Raw genomic sequence first — 26,206 nt, forward strand, 5'->3', positions numbered from 1 at the left:
TTACTTGAATGTTTATAGCAGTTTTATTCGTAATCACCCCAAATTGGAAGTAACATAAATATTCTTCAGTTGGTAAATGAGCAAATTATGATATATTCATTCACTGGAGTACTATTCAGCAAATAATAGGAATGAAGTATTAATACCTACATGAATAAACATCAAAAGCTTTGTTCTGAGCAAAAGAAGTCAATCTCAACAGGTGACACTATCTGATTTTATTTATATGACATCCTAGAAAATACAAAACTATAGGGACAGAAATCTGATTAATTGTTGCCAGATTAGGTTTATGAAATATTTGACTGCAGAAGGATAGCATCAAGGAGTTTATTGGGATAATGGAATCGCTTTGTATCCGAATATAGCAGTGGCTATATGAGTTTACACACATGTTAAAACTCATAGGAGTGTACTAAAAAAGGTCAATTTTATTTCATGTGCATTAAGAAAATGTCTTTGTAAAATATAATTGGTGGTTAAAAAAAAAGACAGGAATAAATCAATATCTCATAAGAGAATAAAGAGGGTTAAAATGTAAGAGTGTAATGTAGGTGAAGTTCATGTACAAGAAGCTGAAGGATAAACTTGATAACGTTTGCTGCCCTCTGAATGTCATACTAAGTTAGACAACTGAGAACATTTCAATTATTCATTTTCTTTTTTAAGATTTTTTATTGCGCAAAGGGAACAGGACTTTATTGGGGAAGAGTGTGTACTTCCAGGGCTTTTTCCAAGTCAAGTTGTTGTCCTTTCAATCGTAGTTGTGGAGGGTGCAGCTCAGCTCCAGGTCCAGTTGCCGTTGTTAGTTGCAGGGGGCAGAGCCCACCATCCCTTGCGGGACTTGAGGAGTTGAATCAGCAATGTTGTGGTTGAGAGCCCACAGACCCATGTGGGAATAAAAACCGGCAGCCTTCGGCATTAGAAGCATGGAGCTCCAACGGCCTGAGCCACCGGGCCAGCCCTCAGTTATTCATTTATTTAAAACGAATTTTATTTTCCTGCATATTATTTAAAAAATATAGTACAAAACCCAAAGGTACAAAAGAGTATAAAATGAAAAGGTATTCTTCCCATATTCTTACCTTTGTCAAATATTCTAGAAATTTTAACACTGTATGCACGGTGACAGTTCCTTGTATTTTATAGTGACAGTATGATTATGTTACATGAGAGTGTATATGTGGTATACATATTAACATATAATATATATACACACAGAGGGTGCCAAAAATGTACACACATTTTAAGAAAGGAAAAAATTGTATTAAAATTGTAATACTCAATATATATCTATAACAAAAGATGAATACAAGTCACGTTGACTTCTGCAATTACAAGAGGTGCTCAAAGTGGTTCCCATCAGCATAATTTTAATATGTTTTTTTCTTTCTTAAAATGTGTATACATTGTTTTGGTGCCCTCTGTATATCAAATTAAACATAGCAGAAGCAACATTTCACACTATACCATGCTTTTGGAGAACTACTTATGAGCGAGATAAAATGTTAGGGAGAACCATACAAAAGGATAAGGAAAATAATTTGCCTCTTTCTTTTTGGAAATTTTTTTCTTTTTATTAAATTTATTGGGGTAACAAAGGTTAGTAAAATTATATAGGTTTCAAGTGTACAATTCTGTATTACATAATCTATATAATCACATTGTGTGTTCACCACCCAGAGTCAGGTTTCTTTTTATCACCATATATTTGATCCCAGTTACCCTCATCTCCCACCCATCCCCCCTTTTACCCTCTGGTAACCACTAAATTATTGTCTGTATCTATGAGTTTCTGTGTTTTTATTTGTTTGTCTTGTTCCTTTGTTGTTTTCAGTTTTATATCCCACATATGAGTGAAGTCATATGGTTCTTGATTTTTTTCTGCCTGACTTATTTTGCTTAGCATAATAATCTCAAGAGCCATCCGTGTTGTCACAAATGGCACAACCAAAGTGTCCTTCAATAGATGATTGGATAAAGAAGATGTAGTATATATACACAATGGAATACTAGTCAGCCATAAGGAAAGATTCTTGCATGAGAGAATTCATGTCGTGACTCGATGCTTCAATGCACACTGATCTGCAGGTTACACGATGTTCCCAGTGCAGGAGTGAAAACATGGCGAAGGTTATCAGCAGGCTGTGCTGCTTCGGGCACTGGACAGATGGTCAGATGTCCTGAATCACTGGACCAAAGCCTGAAAAAAGGTCTTAGGGACCCCTCAAAGGAGCCTTGAGAAAAGGTGTAAATGTGGGATTTATCTGTCATATTATAGAATGAGAGAAGTCCATCCTCATAGTCTAGGAAAATGCACACTCTGGCAAGGCGCTCTTTTAGAATAAGCTGTCTTTCTGGAGAGGTGAGTGCCCAGTACTCATCCTTGTAAAATCTGATGGCCCAGAAACCATCCTCTGGTTTGATGGAAATCCTCCCCGTCCTCATTACATTAAGCCTACAAATTCCCAGGTCCCAGGCCCCACTGTCCTTGACCTCTACCTCCCAGTAACACCTCCCTGAAGTGATGACTTGACAACCCAGCACACAGGGAAGGGAACGAAATCTCTGTGGGCTCTCAGGTAGATCTTGAGACTTCTCTCCCATGGTTACACATCTGTTCCCTGCAGACAGGATGAGGGCAGGATGGGCTGTGGCTGGATCCAGAATAATATTCACTGCAAAGACAATAACCCTTTAATCTCTGAAAAGAATGTGGTGATCCCGGAATTGGGGATATCTGTATCGGCCTAAGATATCTTGGGGCTGGTGGGAGGTGTGGAGTCTGTCACCCGCCCTCCTCTAACAATCTCTCCTGGGTCTGAGCCTGAATGTAAGTAGACTAAGGAGTAGAGTTCGTCTTGGGCCATCAGGGAATGACTCACCAGCCTGGAAAAATTCTTTCTTCCAGTCTGAAAAAGAACATAAATATGCATTATCAGACCTAGTATTTGAATTTTCTGGCACAAGAGGTAATTTCTTCTTTCTAATATGTCTTTGGCTAAATGTCCTAAATTTAGTTTGCAATTTTTGCTTGATCTAAAGTTTCTACTGCTTTTCTTATTAACCATAAGAATTAATTCCTGTAACTTATTCTTTCTGTAGTACCGACTACAGGTATTCCCAAGGTAGAGTTAGTCTCTTCTTGAACAGATAGCAAATTTACGTGTTCCCCACAAGCACCCCTGTTGCATTCAGGTGAGACTATGTGACTGAGTTGTGGCCAATCAAGTGTTCATAGCAGAGATTCATGCCATTTCTAGGCTTCAAAATAAACTGGTTCGTGTGATTTTTATTATTCTCATTCTAATTATAACACTTTCCCACCCCTCTCCTGGGCTACAACACTGGAAGCAAAGGCCCTAAAAATGAAGAAGACAGAAGACTGGAAAAAACCTCAGTGTCACAGTTACCGTTTTGGAGAGAGTTGCCCAGGAGAGCCACCGAACCAGGCATATTCATATTATAATTTGCAGGAGTGAGGAGTGAGGAGTGAGTGAATGAGTGAGTGAGGAGTGAGGAGTGAGGAGTGAGGAGTGAGGAGTGAGGAGTGAGTGAATAGCTTGGCAAATCCTCTCCCCAAAATCAATAATATCATTGGAAAAATTGTCAAAATGACCACTTTAAAACTGTGGATCCCCCTCACCCTCATCCCCCACCCCCCTACCCCCTTACGCTCTGGTAACCACCAAATTACGTTCCCCAGATTAACAGTGTGACTTATGGATGATGTGATACAGAATTGCACACCTGAAATCTATGTAATTATACTAACAATTGTCACCCCAATAAATTAAAAATAAATTAAAAAAAAAATAAAATAAAGACTTAAAAAAAAAACTGGAAATTGACAAAAGCACATATCAAATAAACACTCACTTAAGAAAAACTATTTAAGATGATTAATAAAAGGATGTTCATCAAAAGATGTTCTCTAATTACAATTGAATTAAGTTGGAAACAAGAAAACAGAAGTAACTTTTGAAAAAATAAACAAAAATTTGGATATTAAATAATATATTTATAAATAATCTATGGATCAAAAAAGAAATCAGGAAATAATTTAGAAAATATCTTGAATCGAATGAAAATGAAAATACTACATACCAAAATTTGTTGGAAGTAGCTAAAAACAATGGCTAGAGGGAACTTTAAAACTTTAAATGTTTGTAGTAAAAAAGGAGCGTTATCTTAAACCAATAACCTAAGCTTCTCCCAGAAGAGACTGAAAAGAGTAAACTATGCTTGAAGCAATCAAAAGTAAGGAAATAATAAATATTAGATTAATATTCAATGAAAATTCAGTAGAGGAAATGGATTGGACAAATGTTGCTTCTTAGAAAAAGTCAGTCAAGTTTATTAGACTGCTCAACAATAAAAAGAGAGAAGCACAGTGATCAAAATCAGATATGAACGAGGAGACATCACTATTGACTCTACAAAATTAGAAGAAGGCTCAAATGGGAATTTTATGGAAATCCCTATGCCAATAAATTAGACTTAGAGGAAATGTTCAAATTCCTTAACATACAGAAATTACTGAAAATGACTTAAAAAGTAGAAAATCTTGATAGACTTCATAGTTGTTACCATATTATTGACTATATTCCCTATGCTTGAATTTATATCTAGTTAATAATATTGTGTTAGCATAGTAGTTTCAGATGACTGCTGGACTTATCATGGTGATCACTTCTTTAGGTATTTAAATGATGAATAACTATGGTGTACACCTGAAACTAATATAATATTGTATGCTAGCTATATTTTAATACAAATCTTTTAAAAATCTGGGTATATTTCTACAAGTTAAAGAATTAAATTATTCATTAAAAACTTTTCACAAAGAAGTTCCCAGGCACAATTGCTTTTACTGGTGATTTTTAGCAAACATTTGAAGGATAAATAATACCAATATTCAACAAAAATTTCTAGAAAATAGAACACTTCTCAACTCATTCTATGAGTCTAGTATCACCTTGGTACCAAAGCCAGACAAAGACATCACAAATATCCTTCATGAATACAGATGCAAAATCTGTCAATAAAGTATTAGCAAACCAAATATACCAACACGTGCAAAAACGATTACAGACTACTGCCAAGTGGAGTTCATGCCCAGAATGTAAGATCAGCTTAATATGTGAAAACAATTAAAGTAATAAACCATACTAATAAAATAAAGGCTAGAATAACATAATCATCTCAACATCAATACCCATTTGTGATTAAAAAAACAACAAAACAATCAACAAGCTAAGAATAGAAGGGCAGGTTTTCAACATGATAAAGGCTATCTATGAAAAATTTAAAACTGACAAAATATTTAATGGTAAAAAAATGAATGCTTTCACTCCATGATAGGGGTCAAGGCCAGATGTCTGCTTTTGCTATCTCTATTCTACATTGTAATGGAGGTTCCATATAGTCAGGTTATATATAGGTATTCATATTTGAAAAAAGAAGCAAAACTCCTTTTATTGATAATTGACTCATTGTGCTTCTAGAAAAATCATAAAAATATCCACAAAAGTCTACTAGAACTACAACAAATAAATAAATTCAGTAAGGTCACAGAATAAAAAAATCAATACACAACATTTAATCATATTGCTATATGTTAACAATGAATAGTCTGAAAATGAAATTAAGAAAACAATTCCATTCACAATTGCAAAAAATGTTAAGTACTCAGGAAGAAATTTAATAAAAAAGTGCAAGACTTGTGCACTGAAAAAACATTGCTGAGACAAATAAAGAAGATATAAGAACAAAGGGAAACATTCTACGGTCATAAGTGGGAAGACTCACTATTACTGAAAAGGCAATTCAACCTAAATTTATCTATAGATTCAACACAATTTCTATCAAAATTCCAGCAGGATTTTTTTTTTTTTTGCAGAAATTTTTAAGTCAATCCTAAAATTCATATGGAAATGCAAAGGAAACAGAATAGACAACAACATTTTTAAAAAGCTCACAATAAGAAGACTTACACTGTTAAATCTGAAAACATACTATAAAGCTATAGTGATGAAGAGAGTATCATACTGGCCCAAGGGTAGACAATCAGATGAGTGGAACAGAAATAAACATGTGATCAAGTGATTTTTTTCAAAGCGTGCCAAGGCAATTCAGTGGGGGAAAAGTATAGTGTTTTCAATAGTTTGTGTTGGCACAATTGAATATCCACATACAAAAAGATGTTCTTATGTCTTTCCCTCACTCCACACAAAAAAGTTAACTCAAAATGTGTCATATACCTAAAGTTAAGAGCTATAAGACCCTCATTAGAAAAAATCGAAGAAAAACTTTGTAAACTTGAGTTATGCAAGTAGTTCTGAAATGTGACACCAAAGCTAAAATGACAAAAGAAAAAACTGATAAATTGGACTTTATCAAAATAAAAACTTGTGTACTTCAAAATACACCAATAATAAAATGAAAGGACAATGCACAGACTGGGAAAAAATACATTCATACCATTCATCTGATAAAGGATTTGTAACCAAATACATAAAGATTTCTTACAAGTCAATAATGAGATGACGAACATCCCAATTTAAAAATGGCAAAATAGTTCAATAGACATTTTACTAAGGGAGATATACAAATGACTAAACCACATGAGATAACATTCAACATCACTATACGTAAGAGAAACTCAAATTAATACCATAATGAGATACACTTCACATCCAATAGGATGGCCACAATACAAGTTATAGATAATAACAAATGTCATGTATTGCTGCTCAAAATGTAGAATGGTGCAGACACTTTGGTAAACAATTTGACAATTTCATTAAATATTAAACATAAAGTTACCATATGATTTAGAATTTCCACTCCTAAGTATATAACCAAAATGAAACATATTTTTACACCACAATGTATACATGAATATTCCTACCAGAATTGTTCATAAGGCATCAAAGTGGAAGTATTCTAAATGCCTATAAAGTGCGGAATAAATAAGCATAATGTGGCATATCCACACAATGGGATATGGTATGGCAATAAAAAGGAACCAACTGCTGAAACATGCTAAAACATGAGTTTCAAAACTTTATGCTAAGTGGAAGCAATCAGAGATAAGAAAAACACATATATTATATGATTCCAATTATATATGTCCAGAAAAGGTAAATTTATAGAGACAGAAGGTCTATAGACTAGTGATTGCCTGGTCCTGCAAACAAAGTTTGGCTGAAAATGGAAACAAAAGATCTCTTTGGGGTGATGGAAATCTTCTAAAACTGGATTTGGTGATGGTTGCCCAACATGTAAAAGTATTAAAAAATCATTGAATTGACTTAAAAAAAAATAAATGAACACAATGAGTGAGTGCATGGTATGCAAATTACACAGAAAACAAGCTCAGACTAAAACAATTCTCTATGTGTGAAAGCTACAAAGCATGTTTTGTGACACTGATTTTTCACAAGTCAGAAGTGTGCTGTGACACTATGCATTTGAAGTGAGGTACAGCCAAGGGTCACTAAAGACAATAGGAAACAAGTTACACCTCAAGAACAAGATAAGGGTCTCCATAATCAGGAAAATTCTTCTACCCTCGGAATAGATGGACTTCACAGTATCTGCCGGGTGGAATTCCTTACTGCTGATGGCAAATGATACTGCTTCTGTTTTCTCCTTCCTTATTCTAAATAGAATTTTTCTTTCATGTTCTATTGCAGTTCATTTCAGTATGGAATGGAGGGTACCGACAACTCCTCTCTTCTAGCACACAAATTACAAGTTCCAGAAGAGTTCCATCCAGACCTGAGGAAGACTAGGTATCTCCTACAGATCCTGGCCTTTGAGTTAGCTGCAGTGACTGGATGGACACTTGGCTTCTCTTTTTGAGGAAGGATTGAGTGAAAAAGCATTACATGGAAAGAAGCATTAAATTGGCCTTAGGTGACCAGAAAGATGGCATGTTGTAGAAATTGGTAGACTCTAGTGATATTCACTTCTGTTCTGTTTTCTGGGCAAACAAACATTTCTCGGCTCCCATTGTATTTAGGTGAAACCATGTGACTGAGAACTGGTCTGTGTAGGCAGAAATGATGAATGCCCTTTCAGCCTCTGCCACAAAACATTCTTCTTTGGGGATCTTCACATTTTTTTCTTCTCCAAATGTTTTGGCTGGAATTGAAGGACATCTAGACTATTGAGAAACTACACATGGAAAGAGTACAGATCAAAGAAATTGCTTGGAGGACATCTAACAAGTAGAGCTTTTTGAACAGGAATATTTGTGTATCCATAAGAAATAAACTCTAGCTTGCTAAACCACTATGGTTTGATGTTCATTTGAAAGAACAGCTAGATTTAATTAACATAAATATAAAACCTCCTTGTATTCATAAAAAACGAAAAAGTAAATCCATTACCCTGAAAAGGTAATCTCATTATTTCATAATATCTATGTTAATTAACTTGTGTCTTATGAGATACAGGTGAGCAAATGATGTAAAGAAATGTACTTTAAAAGTTACATTCTTGCTAAGTTTTCTATGGAACAGCAGTTATATACTATATATTTTTCTCTATCATGTGGTAGCTGGTAGCATGATGTTTTACAGTATTTAAGAGCTTAATTATATATCTTAGAATCTGGGAGAATTATCAGGGTCAGGACAATGTACTCACCAGTGTACAATGATGTCTTCTGCCAGTCTGCAAGTGAACAAAATGATGAAATATTACCCTTTCTTCGCCTTTCTCATATCTTTTCCTTTCTTCTCATCAATGGCATTCTCTAAGTATTCAGTTATATGTGTGTGTGTGTGTGTATACACACATATATATGCAACTATATATATATGTGTGTGTGTGTGTGTATATATATATATATTTCTATCCCTTTCCTTCCTCACAAACATGTGACCATTCCTTTCCTGAACTTGAAAATGGTTAGGTTTGTGTATATGTGTGGAAAAATATAAAGTCAGAAGAAAAGACAAGCTAAAAGCAAGAGAAGGAAGAAATGAAAAAAAAAAGAAGATAGAAAATAAAGGAATGATGGACAGAAAGGTGGATAGCTTGAGAAATGAAAATAAAAAAAGGATAAAAATATGGAAGGAAGGAAGAAGGGGAAGAAGGAGAAAAGAAGGAAGACAGGTAAGGAATTCGGAACACAGTGAAGGAATAAAGAATTGAGAAAGAAATGAGACATAGTAAAACAGGAAAGTCATAGGGAAGGGAAGAGAAAAGAAGAAAAGTTTGGGAAATATTCATGAAAACAACTATATTTTTTATTTTCCCTCTTAATAAAAGGATATTCCAAATTAGAAAAAAAATGAGTTAACTAACTTTTACAGATCTCTTCCATTTATGCTCCTGCACAATGAACATAGGCAATGGTACACTATGCATGGCTTTCTGGGAATGGGGTTTAGAGAAGGGTTAGGCATCTTATTTGTGGAATTTGATCCATGAAAGAACTGAATTACTTACCCTTCCTAAATTGAGCTTTCCTCTCATCTGAAAGGAGATGCACTCATAAGTCTGGGACACTCGAAGAGATAAAGATGCAGAAACAAAGACATGCATTCATCTCAGGGATTTATCATAATCATTACTATCACATTGGTCATTGCTATCACACATTGCTCTGTTCCGAAATTGTTTCTCATGGATAAAATAAAATTGAATCTTTTGATTGTAAGGGCTTAATCAAGATAAGCAGGTAAATTGCATGCTAACTGCAATGTAGAGAGGCAATAAGGAAATGTAAAAGATGGGGGAAATGATGAAGTGAAGCAAGGAATCACCGGAGGATGATATAATCTTGCAAATATTTTAACTATTGGAATACAATTACCAAATTCCTTTTTCAATTTTTCTGAAAAACAAAAGTGTAAACTCCATTTTAATGTCACAGAGAAAAGAAAAATTAAACTTGCTTACAAGGATTCCAGGCAATGACATAAATTAACTTATTAAGGATTAAAAAACTCGCTTTTTCCTTCTAGAACATTTGTTGAAAAACAAAGGAAAAAAACCTATCACATATTTACACAGATAAAAAAATTTACAGTTGAAATTCAAGAGGGAAATTATTAATTTCTCCAATGAGTTGTTCTTTTTGAACTATTTTAAAATACTTAAATTAAAGACTATCATCACTTGCAATGTTGTCATGGTCACAACATCTGTGCAACAGCAGCTACAAGTTCTTCAATGCTTCCTATAAGTTAGGTACTTGCTAAGGGCTTCATGTAATTACTCAATTAAATGTTAGCAAAATAACTATTAAGTTCTTGACATTTTCTGTCTTATTTTGCTTATTTAGCGTGATAATCTCAAGATCCATCCATGTTGAGAACCAAGAACCATATGACTTCACTCATATGTGGGATATAAAACTGAAAGCAATAAATGACCAAGACAAACAAACAAACAAAAACTCATAGACACAGACAACAGTTTAGGGGTTACCAGATGGTAAGTGTTGGGGGGAGGCATAGTAGAAGAGGGTACAGGGGGTCAAATATAATATATGGTGATGGAAGGAACCTTGAAACCTATGTAATTTTACTAACTAATGTCACCCCAACAAATTCAATAAAAATTTAAAAATAACTTTTAAGTAGTGCTCCTGTGTACAGAATAAAGATCTGTGAATCAAAGAGTTCAATAACATGGCAGAGTTTCTATTGGTAAATGGGCAGATCAATTATTTGAACCTGAGGTATGTTGAATCTCAAAATGAAGACTCCTAATCACTGTGCCACTTTTGGTCCAGTCAGCTGAGTCTTCAATCACAAGGTGGGAATAGATGCATCCTCTACAAGGAACACCTATTGTACTTTTTCTTTTTTTTTTTTTTTTTAAAAAAGAGTATTTTTTTTTTTGTTTAATCTTTTTGCATGGAAGAGTTTTTGAGTCTTTCTTTGATTTAGAATGTGGGCACAGCAAGCGCCATAGAACTTTTTCAAATACATTCTCATTAGAATTTCACTCATCTCAGAGCCCCAAGAAGGAGTTATTGTTAGCATCATAGAGATTGCCAAAAAATAATATGTTAGATAAAGAGAAGGGTAAATGGGGAAAATTAGTTAATGAATGGGAGAAGAACAAAGAGTGGAATAGGTAAGAAAAGTTGTAATACAATAAAATGAATGAAAATCACAAAAGAGAAAATTACACAGAGAAAAAGGAAGGAACGACAAAAGCAGGAAGCAAGCAAAAATCATTAGATGAAGAAAATATCTTATAAATAGTCATTAAAGCTCACCATTTTCTTTCATAAGTTGATCTGAAAAATAAAAAATAATATAAGAATCACTATGGAACAGATAATAGGAAGATCATATCTTGTAAAATAAAAAATAATATAAGAATCACTATGAAAGAGATAATAGGAAGATCATATCTTGTAAATATTCATTAAAGCTTACCATTTTCTTTCCTAAGTTGATCTGAAAAATAAAAAGAGTAATATAAGAATCACTGCGAAACAGAAACAAAACAAACAAACAAAAATCTTATCACCTATTCTGTATATAATAGATTAGCCACTTCAGAGGAAACTTTTTTCCTTTAGAATATTTTTTAGGTGTTTTACTGAAAAAAATCTAAGGGGGCCTACATTGTTTTAAATCAAAAGGTAAAATAGATTTTAAAAATGTTAAATTTAACATGACTGAACTTAAAATCCCCCAAAATGATTTCCTGAAGGCTTCTGTAGACATGATATCATTGTCATCGTCGTCACCACCACCACCACCACCACCACCACCACCACCACCAGCAGCATTACCATCGACATTCATTGAGTGGTTTCTCTGTACCAGGCTCTGTGACACATGCTCTGTGCAAGCTGCATCACATTTTTTTCTTTTTTAGCAGCATCACATTGTATCATCAGATTGCCTCAGAATTAAATGATTACACTTATACAGAAGAGTAAACTGAGATTAGAGTAAGGATACACTACTTGCTGAGTTTCCCATAGTTGCTTATTTCAGAGTTTGAATTTTATCCAAAGTGAGTCTGACATCAAAGTTGATGTTTTTATCCATAAAAATCTGTTCTGTTTTCTGTATTATCTCTACGCCCTCCAACATTCATCTTCTGTGTTGAACAACATGTCAAACGATGGGTGAGGCTTAGTAATGAATTCATATTTAAGGGTAAAGCCATTTAAAAGTAAATTGGACACCCTCTGTCCCTGCATATGGTTTGATAAAAAGTGAGTTTCACTTTAGGTTGATAAGCTGTAGAGCTAGCCATTATTTTGGAGAACATCTATGTAATGGATTATGAAGACTTTTTTCTTTAGAATAATTCAGTTTTGAAAAAGTAAAGTATTAATTGTCTTTTGTGTGATGTTCAGTTTCCTAGATTATCAAGAGCACATGGCAGTAAGAGTCATGCTGGGAAAATTCATATAACTTGTTTCCATTAACATCCTATTGTCAACTCCAAGTGCACTCTAATTCTTCATTGCCTTTGACATTGATGTCTGGACCTGTGAAGAGTTTATATGGGAGAGTTCCTCTTCTGTTTTATGGTCCTGTTGCTCCGATTTGTATTAATATTTCATCCATTTTCTGTTTTCTACAAATTTTAAAACTATCTTGTCGTCTTATGGCCTCTCTCTTTCCCTTTGTTATTGTTTGTTTTGACCTTCATTCTAATGTAATTTTCATATTACCAGGTTTCCCTTGTAGAGAAGTTTCAAGCATATAATTAGTTGTTTTTAACCAAGTTACTATAATGATTAATAAATACAATTTACTTTTTCAATGTAACTTATTATGTGATAGAAGAGAGAAAATAAGGCACAAATTTGCCTGTGTATTTTATTATTAGGGAAAGATATTTTTAATAGAAGAGAAAAAGCATTAGGTTAAATCGGCACTTTCCTAATACTATGTAGTGCTACGTAACACTATGTAATACATAGCAATACCATGTAAAGATTTTGGTAGACTCTCAAAAAGTTAAATATAGTATATTACATACATCTTTTCTTATTTCAACCACTTTATTTGAAAATCCAATGAGCGATTTAACATCACATTACTTTTCTTTTATTAGGACACAAAGTGCTCTGAAAAAGGTCAGCAAAAACCTTCAACTATTAAATCATGTAGACAGGCCTCTCATTCATTTTTTTATGTTCTGCTGCATTTATAACATTTGCTCAAAATGGATCAAAGGCATGAATGCAAGAGTTTAAAACTATAAAAATGTTAAAAGAAAACATAGAGGTACATCTTCATGACTTTAGATTCTTAGAAATGACACCAATGCATAAGCAAGAAAAGGAAAAATAAAAACATAAATTGAATTTTATAAAAATTGAAAACTGTGCATTAAAAGATAAAGTGAAGAGACAATTACTAAATGGGAGATAAAGTGAAGAGACAATTACTAAATGGGAGAAAATATTTGCAAATTATATATTCTTAAGAGCCTACTCTCAAGAATATATTAAAAACTCTTCCAACTCAGTAACAAAAAATAAAAACAACCAACTTAAAAAATGAGCAAAGAACTTGAAGACATTTTTCCAAAGAAGACATATAAAGGCCAAGAAAGCATTTGAAAAGATGATCAACTTCTTTTGTCATTAGGGAGATGTAAATCCAAACCACACTGAGATACCACTTTACAAGTACTAATATGGCTATAATAAAAAAAAATTGGAAAATAACAAGTGTTGGTGAGGATGTGGAGAAATTGGAGTTCTAATACATTGCTGGTTGTAATGCAAAATGGTGCCATCTCTGTGGGAAACAGTTTGACAGTTCCTCAAAAAGTTAAACATAGTACCTGTATACCACATGACCCTGCAATTCCATTCCTAAGTATATACCCTCAAAATGGAAAACAGGTATCGAAACAAATACTTGTACAAGAATTTTCAAAGCAGCACTATTCACAATAGCAAAAGGTAGCAAAAGCCCAAATGTTCACCAATGGATTATGGATAAAGAAAATGTGGTATACCTGTACAACAAAATATTATTCAGCCATAAAAAAAGAATGAAGTACTGACTCATACTACAACATGAATGAGCCTGGAAAACTTCATGCAAGTGAAAGAAGGCAGACACAAGAGTTCGCATATTGTATAATCCCATGGAGATCATATCAGAATAGGTAAATTCACAGAGACAGAAAACAGACTACTGGTTGTCAGAGGCTAAGGGTTGGAAGGGATTGAGAAGTGACTTCTTAATGAGTATGGAGTTTACTTTTGGGGTGATGAAATACTCTTTGGAAATAGATGGAGGTGATATTATAGTTATACAGTATTGTGAATGGACTAAAGGCCACTGAATTGTACACTTCTACATAGTTAATTTAATGTCATGAATTTTACCTCAATAAAAGTGAAAAAATAAATCAATAGGAATAATCTACAGATGAAGTAGGAAGGGTCAAATCAATTAGTTTACTCATGGGCAAAGCCCTTGGTTTGACAAAATGCCCAGATACCCATAGTATTGCTTTCATAGAGTCAAGGACTGACATTGCTTTAATTACATAATTTGTATTTATGTGAAGATAAAAGACGTACCTTGCGCTTGCTTATATTTTGTCTTCATTGTTTCTGAAAAAGAATTAGACAATAATTTGGACAATTTGGAAAAACAAAAAGGAAAATATTATTACAGATTAAACTGAAGCAAATTGCAAATGGAGTAATAGCATTTCAAATAGATTAGTATACTAGGGGAAAGTTTTATTCTATATAATGTGAAGATACTGAAACCCTTTTCTTGTTATTGTCTGAAACTGGGTTTGTTGCAATGATATCCTTTGTAAGAGATCAAGATTTAAAACTCACCATTTTCTATCATTTTCTCTGCAAAACAAACAAGACAGATATTGGTTAGATAACATAATTGAAGTAATTCACAAATAAAATTGCAGATGATCAAATATTAGTTATTGAAGGGGCAAAACTCTACTTCTACATAATGCCAATGTACCAAGACCATTGCTTTCACACAATCCAGCACTGGTTTTCCTTCAATTGTATAGTTTCTCTTTCGGTGGAGAAAACTTCCCCTTTTACTTCTTTTCTCTGAATAAACACGTTAGACAAATTCATTTGTTTTAAATAAATTGATATAACTCACAAATGAATTAAGAGGTTCAAACTGATTAGGTTATTAATTAATTAAATCTTTAGTATATGGATGAAAATAAAACACCTTTCTCTTCCCTCATGCTTTCCAAAAAAAAAAAAAATAGAAGAAATTTCTGATTTTCGGAACTGATAAACTCTTAATCTTATTTCTATCCACTGTGTCCTTCTCTTACTCTCATTTACTTCCTGTTATAATTTCCCTCAAGAACTTCCTTTAGCATTTATTACTAAGCAAATATCCCAGTAGCAAATTTCTTGACTTTTCTTTCTTCCATGCACGAATGTCTTTATTGCTGAAGTCTATTTTCACTGGATTGACAGTCTTTTCTTTCAACACATTAATGATGTTGCTTCACTGTACTTTTGTCCCTATAATTTCTGATGCAGAATCACCTTCTTTGAATCATTTCTCCTCTACTGTTTTCCTTTAGATGTTTTCAAGCATTATTTCTTTATCTTTGCTTTGCAAGAATTATGATTGTGATAGGCATGTAGGTATTGTTTGAGTTTATCCTGTTTCTATTTTGCCAAGAATTTTGCATTCTTAAATTTAAATCATTCAACAAGTTTAAGAAAATTTTGGCATTCTCCTTCAAATATGTTTTGTGCCCTATGTTTGTGCCTCCACTCCTAGGAATCTCGTGATTTTTGTTAGAACTTTTGATATTATCTCAGAGGTCCTCCCACAGCTCTGTTGATTGGTTAACTATATTTTTCCTTTCTGTTCTTCAGATACATTCTATGGATTTGTCCTCCAGTTTCTGGTCTTTGTCATCTACATTCTACTCTTGTGCCAACACAGTAATATTTAAATTTCAGGTATTATATTTGTCAGTTCTTAAACTTTGATTTGGCTATTTTTTTCTATTTCTGTGCTGTGAATTTTCATTTCTAGTCTCTTTAACTTTACATGATGTAACACAGCACAGTCTCTTTTCCTGTTTAAAATATTGCATATAAAGTCCTGCATATCCTTCACCCAGATTTCCCCTAATGATAGATAGCACCTTGTATACCTGTAGCAAAATATCAAAGCTAAGTAATTGACATAGGTAGAATACTGCTAACTATATAAAATACCTCATTCAGGCTTCACCATTATCCCATAAAAGTGTGTGTGTGTGTGTGTGTGTTTACGCAGTTTCCTCCCATATATAGACTTAAGTAACTATGACCACAATCAACATATAGAGCTATTCTATAACCACAAAGAAAAATCTCTTTTGCGATGTTCTTATATTCTCACTCCACACCCCTGCTCTCCCCGTGTACCCTGGCAACCACTAATCTATACTCTGTCTCTATATTTGTGACATTTTTCAAGTGTTGTACAAATGGAATCATACATATGTAATCTTTTGTGATAGATTTTTTTCGCTAAGCGTAATGCCATTGAATTCCATCAAGTCGTTGTATGACTCAATACACTACTCAATTTTATTGCTGAATAGTATTTAATTGTATGTATGGATATACCACAGTTTGTTTAGGCATTCTTCCATTGAAGGGTATTTGTTTTGTTTCCAGTTTTTTGTTAACATAGGTAAAATTGCTATGAATATTTGCATAGAAGATTTTGTGTGCACATATTTTTATTTCTTTGGAATAAATGCTTAAGTGTGTGATTGTTGATTCATATGGAAATTGCATATTTATTTTTGAAGAAAATGCCAAAATTTTAATAGACTGGCGGTACGGTTTTACATTCCCACAAGCAATGTTAGAAATCTAGTTTCCTCACATTCTCACCAGCGCTGGATAATTTTCCATTTTGTTTTTAAATTTTAACTGTTCTACAAAAGAAACTATCAACAAAACGAAGAGGCAACAAGCCAAATGGGAGAAAATATTTGCAAACAACACCTCCAATAAGGAGCTAATATCCAAAATACATAAAGGACTCATACAACTCAAAAACAATGAAAACCAAACAATCCAATTAAAAAAAATTGGCAGCAGACTTGAATAGAAACGTCTCCCAAGAAGACATAAAAATGGCCAACACATATATGAAAATATGCTCACTTTACTAGCTATTAGGGAAATGCAAATCAAAACCACAATGAGAGATCACCTCACACCTGGTAGAATGGCAATTGTCAACAAGATTAGTAATAAGAAGTAGTGGAGAGGTTGTGGAGAAAAAGAACCCTCATACACTGCTGGTAGGGATGTAAATTGGTACAGCTGCTATGGAAAACAGTATGAAGATTTCTCAGAAAATTAAGAATAGAATTATCGCGTGACCCAGCAATCCCTCTTTAGAGTATCTACCCAAAAAATCTGAAAACATTTATTTGTGAAGATAGATGTACCCCTATGTTTACTGCAGCATTATTCATGGTGACCAAGACATGGAAACAACCAAAATGTCCTTCAATAGATGATTGGATAATGAAGATGTGGTACATACACACAGTGGAATATTACTCAGCCATGAGAAAAGACAAATACTGCCAATTGTGATAACATGGATGGATCTTGAGATTATCGTGCTAATTAAAATAAATCAGAAAAATTGAGAATCATATAACTTCACTAATATGTGGAATATAAAACTGAAAGCAAGAAATGAACAAGACAAACAAACAAAAACTCATAGACGCAGACAATAGTTTAGTGGTTACCAGAGGGAAAATGTGGTGGGGGGAGGTAGAAGAGGGTAAAGGGGATCAGAAGGAGACCTGCATTTGGGTGGTGAACACATAATGCAATATACAGATGGTGTATCATAGATTGTACACTTGAAACCTATATAATTTTATTAACCAATGTCACGCCAATAAATTTAATTAAAAACAAAGAAACTAATAAAATAGGGTGAAAGCTTTTTTATCATTATCCATTTTTGTAACTTGGAACACTGATTTATAGTGGGGCATTGAAAGGACCTAAGGATTAACAAAATAATGTATGTGAAAGAGTTTTGCAAATAATAAATTTCTATTTACTTAAAAAAATTTTAGCTGTTCTAAAATGTGTAGTAACTCAAGTGTTTTGCTTTTCCCTGTTAAACATATTATTTATTTACACTGTTAATGTTAAAGAAGTGTTTTCAGAACTTCTACAATTTTGGGAATGGTGCACTTGATGAATAGTAGTTTGTCAAAATCTCTCTCAAAACATGTTGTCCAGAACTAAATAAATGAGTTCCCAGAAAAAGTGAAAAGTAAGCAATAGAGTGAGACTGTCACATCTCTGGCCTCCAATTTGGCTTTTATAATAGGAAGGTCAGATCCTGCTCATCTCTGTTATCATCACCATTCAGGAACCACGTCAAGATCAGCCAGAGTAGTGGACAGTTCCCTTAAGATATCATGACTTTACATACTTACTAACATACCATTTTTGTGACGTTCCTTCTTGTACATATAAATAATAAAGCATATCACTAGGCATTGGAGAAAGCGAGGTGATGGCAAGGTGTCTACATCATCTTCTTTGGGGCAGGATCCTGCAAAAGAAATGCCAAAGAATTTCCTTATTAACATCCAGACCAATCCTATTGCTATTTCTACAATATAATTTTTATTTTACATTTCAAGTAACCTGTAGGTCTATGACCAAGTTTCACTCTTCATACATAAAGGTGAGGGATCCCATTACTCCTCAGTACCACAGGGATAGACTTCAGCAGCCACTCAGGGGACAGTCTAGGATTGAATATCTCAGGATAGGACAATGGTTAGGAAGAAGTTTCCCCCATAGGTTGTGAAGGATACCAGAGTATGGACACCTCACAGCAAATGAGGGAATCTCTTCAAAGTCCCAGGTCTGCCTCATCATTTTGCTATTGCCTATGAAACCAGATATGATCTAGAGCAGGGATAGGCAGATGATGGCCCACACACAAAATCAAGTCTGACTTATATTTTTGAAAGGCTGTGATTTCAGAATTGATTTTATGTTTTTAATCATTGAAACAAATGAAAGGAAGAACACTATTTGTAACACAAAATAATGTGAAATTCAAATTTTAGGTTCCAAAGAATTCAGCTCTGCTCATTCATATATGTACGGTCTATAACTGCTTTTTCATTACGATAACAGAGATGACTAGTTGCAATCAAGACTGTTTGTAGTGCAGTGATGCAGTTATAATTCAACATTATCTGGAGTGGCTTGACTCCTGCAGCATGGCAACAATTATTCTATATCTTTGTTTTATTATGAGAGAACACCACTCATGTCAAAAGAAAAAGATAAGAAGAAAAAAATAGACTTAGGATAAATTGGTAAATTGGAGTGTGGATTATTTTATTATTTAATTACATGTATTTTTTTATGTAACGACACTGTAGCTGCGCTAAAAGATAACAATGTACATTGGCATTACCAGACTAACACTCATTACAGTGTTCTCAAATTATGGTAAAACAACTCTATGAAAAGTTATAAAATTAAATTTATCATAACAATAATTTCTTCATGAAAATTAAAAATGAGACTTCAAACTAAGGTTTCAAGGGCTCATTTCTTAGTCATACAAGAAAAACTTTTGACCAATGGTGAGTTAAATTGTGTTTGTCACCAATAAAAAGACACAGAATAGCAGAGTGGAGCAAAAAACAAAACCCAACCATATGTTGCCTTCAAGAAACACAGTTCAGCTGCAATGACAAACACAGACTCAAAGTGAAAGGGTAGAAAATGATACTCCAAGCAAATGGCATGCAGAGAAAAGGGGATGTAGCAGTACTTTTTGATAAAAAAGATAACAAAAGACAAAGATGGACATTTCATAATGATAAAGGGGACAATACATCAAGAAGTCATATCAATATACGTGTATATGCTCCTAATAACGGACCACCAAAATATATAAAGCAACTACTAACAAAAATAAAGGGAGAAACTGATAAAAATCCAATGATATTAGGGGACCTAAGTACCCCATTGACAGCTATGGATAGATCATCCAAATGGAAAATCAATAAGGAAATATCAGCCTTAAGTGACACATTATACCAAATGGACATAATTGATATACATAGCATTTCATCCCAGAACACCAGGTTATACATTTTTCTCTAGTACGTATGGAACATTCTCAAGGATGGACCATATGTTGGAATACAAAATTAGCCTCAACAAACTTAAGAAGATTGAAATCATACCACGCATACTCTCTGACGACAGTGCTTTGAAATTGGAGAGCAACTGCAAAAAGCAGGTAGGAAAATCACAAATAAGCATGTGGAGATTTAATGACATGCAGCTAAAGAACAACTGGGTCAAAGAAAAAATAAAAGGAGAGAACAAAAGATGCATAGAAACAAATGATAATGAAAATACAATATACCAAAACTTTTGGGATGCGGCAAAAGTGGTAATAAGAAGGAAGTTTATACCATCACAGGTCTATCTCAAAAACAAGAAAAATCCCAAATAAACAACCTAACATTAGATATAAAGAACTAGAAAAAGAAGAAAAATGAAAGTCAGCAGAAGGAAGGAAATAATAAAAATTAAAGCAGAATTAAATGAAACAGAGAACAAAGAAACAATAGAAAAAAATGAATGCAACGAAGAGCTAGTTCTTTGAAAATATTAATAAAATAAACAAACCCCTGGCAAAACTCACTAAGCAAAAAACAAAAAGGCACAAATAAACAAAATCAGAAATGAAAGAGGAGAAGTTATGATGGATACCACACATTTAACTATGCAATTGAGGAGCTTCTAACTACTCTTTAATTGGAAATGGCTAATCTGCAATGTAATGACATTCTAAAACAAATAATAAGAGAAGAATCAAGTATCACTTTTCAAGTGATTCAAGCTCAATTAAAGCCATATGCTCATGGACTGAATCAGTATTTAGCAGTGCTATTTGTGTGAAAAGATATTTTCAAAGACAAAATACATAAATCTTATCACAGAACATTATTAACAGATAAACACCTACAATTGTTTCTTTGTTAGTGTTCTAAGGAACATTAACTTTAACCATAATTAAGCAAGATCTTATTTCCTCCCCAAATTCCATTTCTTCTCATTATTAAGTCTGCATTGCAAAAATTGTACTCAATAATTATTATTACATTTTGATGTTCATTAATAAAACTTTTGTGGAAATTTGTTTTTTCTGTTATTATATAAGTACCGAATTAATATTTTTTATTTTGCCTCTTGGTCTGCAAAGCCTGAAATATTTACCATCTGCTCCTTTACATGTAATGTTTGCTGACCTCTGATCTGGGAACAAAACTGGAGGGACTCTACCTGAATGAAACAGCTTAACTCCTCTGAGGTGCCATTCAAGTTGGAACCTGAAGATGCAATCGACTGATGAGGCTTCTAGTGAGACATATTTTTGCTGTACCACACGGACTCACATGCATATCTCTAGAACCGTGTGGTTTTGGTTGAAACACAGATGAATTTTATACATAGAAGTGAATGAGCTTGTTTCCAAATTCTCATTTCACAAACATCCATTTTTTGTTTTCTATATATACTAGCTTAAGAATGAAGAGAATCTAGAATGCCCTAATGGTGCAAATATTAAAAGGAAAAATGTTTTATACTAAGTCAGATATTTCATGTAAACATGTAAAGAAGATTAAATTTGGTGGATATAGAGTGGATAAATGTTGTGAAGTTTTTATTTATGGCCCTCTTTAGCAATGCAAATACGGCTTTGGCAGAAATCAGCAGTAATACTATGAGAGTTGGAGGCTTTAATACTCAACTTATTTCAATGGATAGATCATCCAGACAGAAAATTAATAATGAAATAATGGCCTTAAATACTACATTAGACCAGTTTGACTTCATAGACATTTATACAGTATTCATCCAAAAACTGCAGGTTATACATTTTTTTCAAGTGCACATGGGACATTTTCCAGGATAGATCACATAAACTAGTTCACAAAGCAAGTCTCAATAAATTCTAAAAGACTGAAATTATATCAAGCATATTTTTTACCATAATGGCATGAAACTAGAAATCAACTACAGGGAAAAAACTGGAAAAAAACACAAATATGTGGAAATTAAATAATTCAGTCATTTTTAAATGAAATTGCTTATTAAAGATTTAGAGAGGAAGGTAAACTGGAATCATTTGCATGCAGGCTGTGGGTTGCCGTATAGGATGAAGGAATAAAATGGACCAAAGATGTCCTCACTTCACAGAAAATAGACTGCAAGAGTGACAGTGATAGAAAAAGGGTCCTGGATAATTTTGTAAACTGAGATAATATGGGACTTAGATACGCAGAAAGAACCAACGTGAGCAAATGGGAGAAGAGGAAGGTGAATTCCATTGCAAATGAAAGAGAACAAGGTAAAGGAAAGGAAGGTATCAGGAGGTACTGAAAGAGATTGTCTCCTGGTTTGGTCTCTTTAGAGGAAGCAAAGTAGTGAATGTCGAAAATGAAAATAATATGTGATCAGCCGACAGTCACAAAGTCTTAACTCTTGCCATTTTTCGATATTTTTGTATACTGACTCTAATTTTATTTGGAGATTACATACACACAGACACAAAGACAAACCATGACCACTGCTACCATCACTGCACAAATAAAAAAACCTCTGGGGAGTAACGACCTAGGTTTCTTTGGAATCGGAGCAATTAATAGACATTTGTTCAGTCTTCTGAGCTGGAAATACTGCTCTGCCTCACACTGAAGAGTTCAAAAATTCACCACAACTGATTTCCCATGTGTCACTAGTGTGTCTTTGTTGGTAAAAATAACAATGCAGATACTGGTAAATGTTTGACTTTTTGCCAATTCCACCTTTTAAATGTATGCAACCTACCCATGTGGTAAACCCCTACAGACAGTGCAGTATCAGTGCCTGTAGTATCAGACAATTTACTCTTTGGATTATAAGTGCCTGACATTAAGCTTTTGATTGGCATGGCATCTACTCAAATGCATGCACCTCAAACACACATATTGCCAGCTACACAACCAGATAAAGAGCCAGGCTGCTCCACCTATGAAGCTCCCCTTCTAGAAAGCCCTGGGTCACCCGGATAATTGACTGCTTGAGTGACTCTGCTTTTCCCTTCCCATGCTCTAATTCTTGCTCTACTGTTTTAAATTCACCAATAAAGACTGAATCCATGAAACCCTAGGCATCCCACCCTTGACCCCAATAAAGACAGAACCCCAGGTTACTCCCACTCTTCCTACAACCCCGCTGTTCATTTTTTTCAAACAGAAAAGGTTAATTATTTACCCATCGTCACATTAGACCTCATTTTTTTTAGGACTTCCTATGAATCAAAACTATGGCCACTACAAGTTGGATCTCTACTCCACTCTTAAAACCCCCAGTTAGTGCACATTTAAATGTATTCACCATGAATATTAATAGCCTCTTAGAATTCCACAGCAATGTGTGTTTAAAAGAAGCTTTTATTTCATTATTACACAGATCGGCCAGTATCAGTATCAGAGTGTTAGTTTTCAATCTCACAAGGTTATTTTTTCTTTTTTTACTTTTAGATTGTATTAATATATATCACAGTTATTGTTAATTTCTGGTTATATTTTTGAAATAAATGACATATATTTGAAATTCTAATGACATATAGGAAAGGGTTGATTGAAGGGAGATCACTTCAGGAGTTTGAATTGTAAGGTGAAAATAGGGAGAAGAACAAAATTTAGAATATGCAGAAAGGATATTATTTAGAACATTACAAGTACAAAGAGGAGAAATATAGGGAGAGAGATGGTATTCCCAAATTAGAGTGCACTGGTAGAAGTGAGGAAGGAAAATGAGGTGGAAGAGAAAGGAATATTTAATGAGAGATGTTAGTGAACTGAGAACTCCTTTGTGGTAGCTAATTAGGGAAAGAAAAGTATTGAGAATTAAGTTAACCAGAACTGAAAAAGTAACAGATCCAACTTTTAGGCCTTATATCCTAGGGTCTGTGGGTCAAATACTTAATATTTGTGGCTCAAATACTTTTCTTAGAGGCACTACACACACACACACACACACACACACACACACACACACACACTCACACACAATAACAGCAGTAACAAAATTACAACTCACCTTCATGACTATTATTCTTCGTAACTAATTTTCTATACTGATATATTGGCTGAGTCGCCATCGCAGGAAGGAATCTGTTTCAGGCCTCTCACTCGTAGCCCAAAGGAAATTCCCAACCCTGTGTTTAGCTGAGTTGGCAGGATTCTGAAATGTTTTTGTGTTCCCTCTACAAGCACAAGGGGAAGAGACTAAAACGCCGGAGCAATACCCCTGGGTCAGAGAGAAGCTTCAGTCGCATGAAGCAGGTTTCTTGCTCCTGAGCTCCGTAGCTAAGTGGAGTCTGGAATTAAGCCAGAAGCAGGGAAGGAGACTCTGGACTCTGGACCTTATAGGATCATAAAACAACATTTTAGTTGCAGTTGTTAATTTGCTCACTTGAATATATGCACAAATAATTACATAGACAAGAAAGATCAGTTGATAAATGGAAGAGTAGATTTGTTTTTTATTTTTCTCTTCAATCAACCCCAGTGAGACTGTCTATTGCTAAAAAAGGGAGAAATTTTATGTTCACCTGATAGTTTATACAGACCAATAAAACCAAGCCAGGATTGTTACAAAGTAGGTTCCTCTTTTTTTTTTTTTTTTTTTTTTTTTTTTAACAAAACTTTACCCACTGATTCCAGCCTTCTCTCCCCAAGGCTGTCCTTCTGCAGTCCGAGCTCAGTTCCGGCCTCTGTCCTCAGATTCGGCAACATTCTGAACCCCGCCTGCTATGTTGGACCTAGACTCTCCCATGGGTTCTCTTTGTGTGTCTCAGGTCCTTCCACTCGCGCACGAGGCTCTTCAGTGCCTTCCCCAGACTCCATCACTGACCTTATCTCACACCCACTTCATTAATTGCTCTAACCAAATGGAAATCGTGGTTCCCTGCACACTCCAAGCAGCTTTTGCTCTGTGCTTACTCTTTCCTGTCTTGCATACTCTTCCTCCAGATTTTCACAAGACTTCCCATCACCCTCTCAGGTCTTTATTCACCGTTCCAGCCAGACAAACTGTCTAATGTTGTTACCCTTGAACAGCATTGCTACTCTGTTTTCTCCTTAGTATTTATCACCATTTAACACTCTCCATATTTAACTTATTTAAATGTAACTGTCTCCCCTTCGTGAGAATGTAAACTCGTAAAGGTATGGATTTGTGTCTGCTCCCTTCCATGCTCTATTTTCAGTGTGTGTACAGAACATGACTTAATGCAAGTTTTAAATTAATCAATTTATTTAAAATATTAATATCTTTCTTGGTTTATGGCTTTACTTACAACCCCCTCCCCCCCACCCCAATAAACTTTAGAATAGATGAACCAGTATTTTATGTCCTTACTGTATCTGTTTTTCACATCTGGCTAACTCCTTTGACTTTTGGGACTTCTACGGCATCGAGTGAGGACTTGAAGTTCAAGAATGCAAGTTTTTGCTTTCCTTTCAGTCACAATGATGTTTGGGGGACAGATTGATATAAAGGGCACCAAACATGTAGCGATGTCACAGAGTAATATCTCACAAAATATTTGTATTTGCTAAAAGAATTATATGTTGACCATATTGGGTAATTATTTGTTTATTAGAATTTTCTCTAGTGTTCTTGGCACTTCAGTGAATTTTACAGTGCCTGGTTTAAATACAGTCACTAAAAAATAATCTTTTTCAGTAAAGACTTTCGAATGCGTGAAGAGTGAATAAAAAATGCTCATATCCAATTGTTTTTCCATTTCTCTCTCCTCCTTTAATCTATGCCTACATCCATCTATTCTCAACGAAGTTAAAAATGAGTAGTTGTGATTACCATTTAATGATCTTTTCCAATTTCATAGTGTCATGTTGAGTGTACTGAATCTAGTTAGGAGATACAGCCTCTTTTTTCTTCCTCTCTCAAGATGTTTTTCTCGCTGTCTGATTTTGTTCATTGCTCCTGAAAAACACATAAATGCCACTATATATATATATGTATATATATACATGAGATAAAACATATTAAAGCCATATAATGGATTTTTTTTGGGGGGGAGAGGACTTTGTTTTATAGAAATGTTGTTCATTTTCCTTATATAATTTT

General features: G+C 34.1%; 1 protein-coding gene across 4 annotated transcripts; it reads right to left on the reverse strand.

Moving 5' to 3' along the window:
- Positions 1 to 1,903: 1,903 nt before the first annotated feature.
- Positions 1,904 to 24,430, reverse strand: LOC117020324 (butyrophilin subfamily 1 member A1-like). Of its 4 annotated transcripts, XM_033102716.1 has the most exons (11): positions 24,152 to 24,430; positions 18,465 to 18,575; positions 14,816 to 14,833; positions 14,546 to 14,578; positions 11,412 to 11,432; positions 11,249 to 11,269; positions 9,833 to 9,853; positions 9,466 to 9,492; positions 8,659 to 8,685; positions 2,886 to 2,912; positions 1,904 to 2,678 (listed from the first exon to the last, which is right to left on the reverse strand). In XM_033102716.1, the coding sequence occupies exons 1-11, from the start codon at positions 24,210 to 24,212 to the stop codon at positions 2,071 to 2,073; spliced, it is 975 nt and encodes a 324-aa protein (XP_032958607.1). In that variant the 5' UTR covers positions 24,213 to 24,430; the 3' UTR covers positions 1,904 to 2,070. The 4 variants fall into 4 exon arrangements, with proteins under 4 accessions (XP_032958607.1, XP_032958608.1, XP_032958609.1 ...); XM_033102717.1 differs by lacking the exon at positions 9,833 to 9,853; XM_033102719.1 differs by lacking the exon at positions 9,833 to 9,853 and having other exon boundaries at positions 2,546 to 2,678; positions 9,466 to 9,524.
- Between the last annotated feature and the right edge of the window lie 1,776 nt (positions 24,431 to 26,206).

This window comes from Rhinolophus ferrumequinum, chromosome 3 (genome assembly GCF_004115265.2).
Source record: "Rhinolophus ferrumequinum isolate MPI-CBG mRhiFer1 chromosome 3, mRhiFer1_v1.p, whole genome shotgun sequence".
NCBI lineage: Eukaryota > Metazoa > Chordata > Mammalia > Chiroptera > Rhinolophidae > Rhinolophus > Rhinolophus ferrumequinum.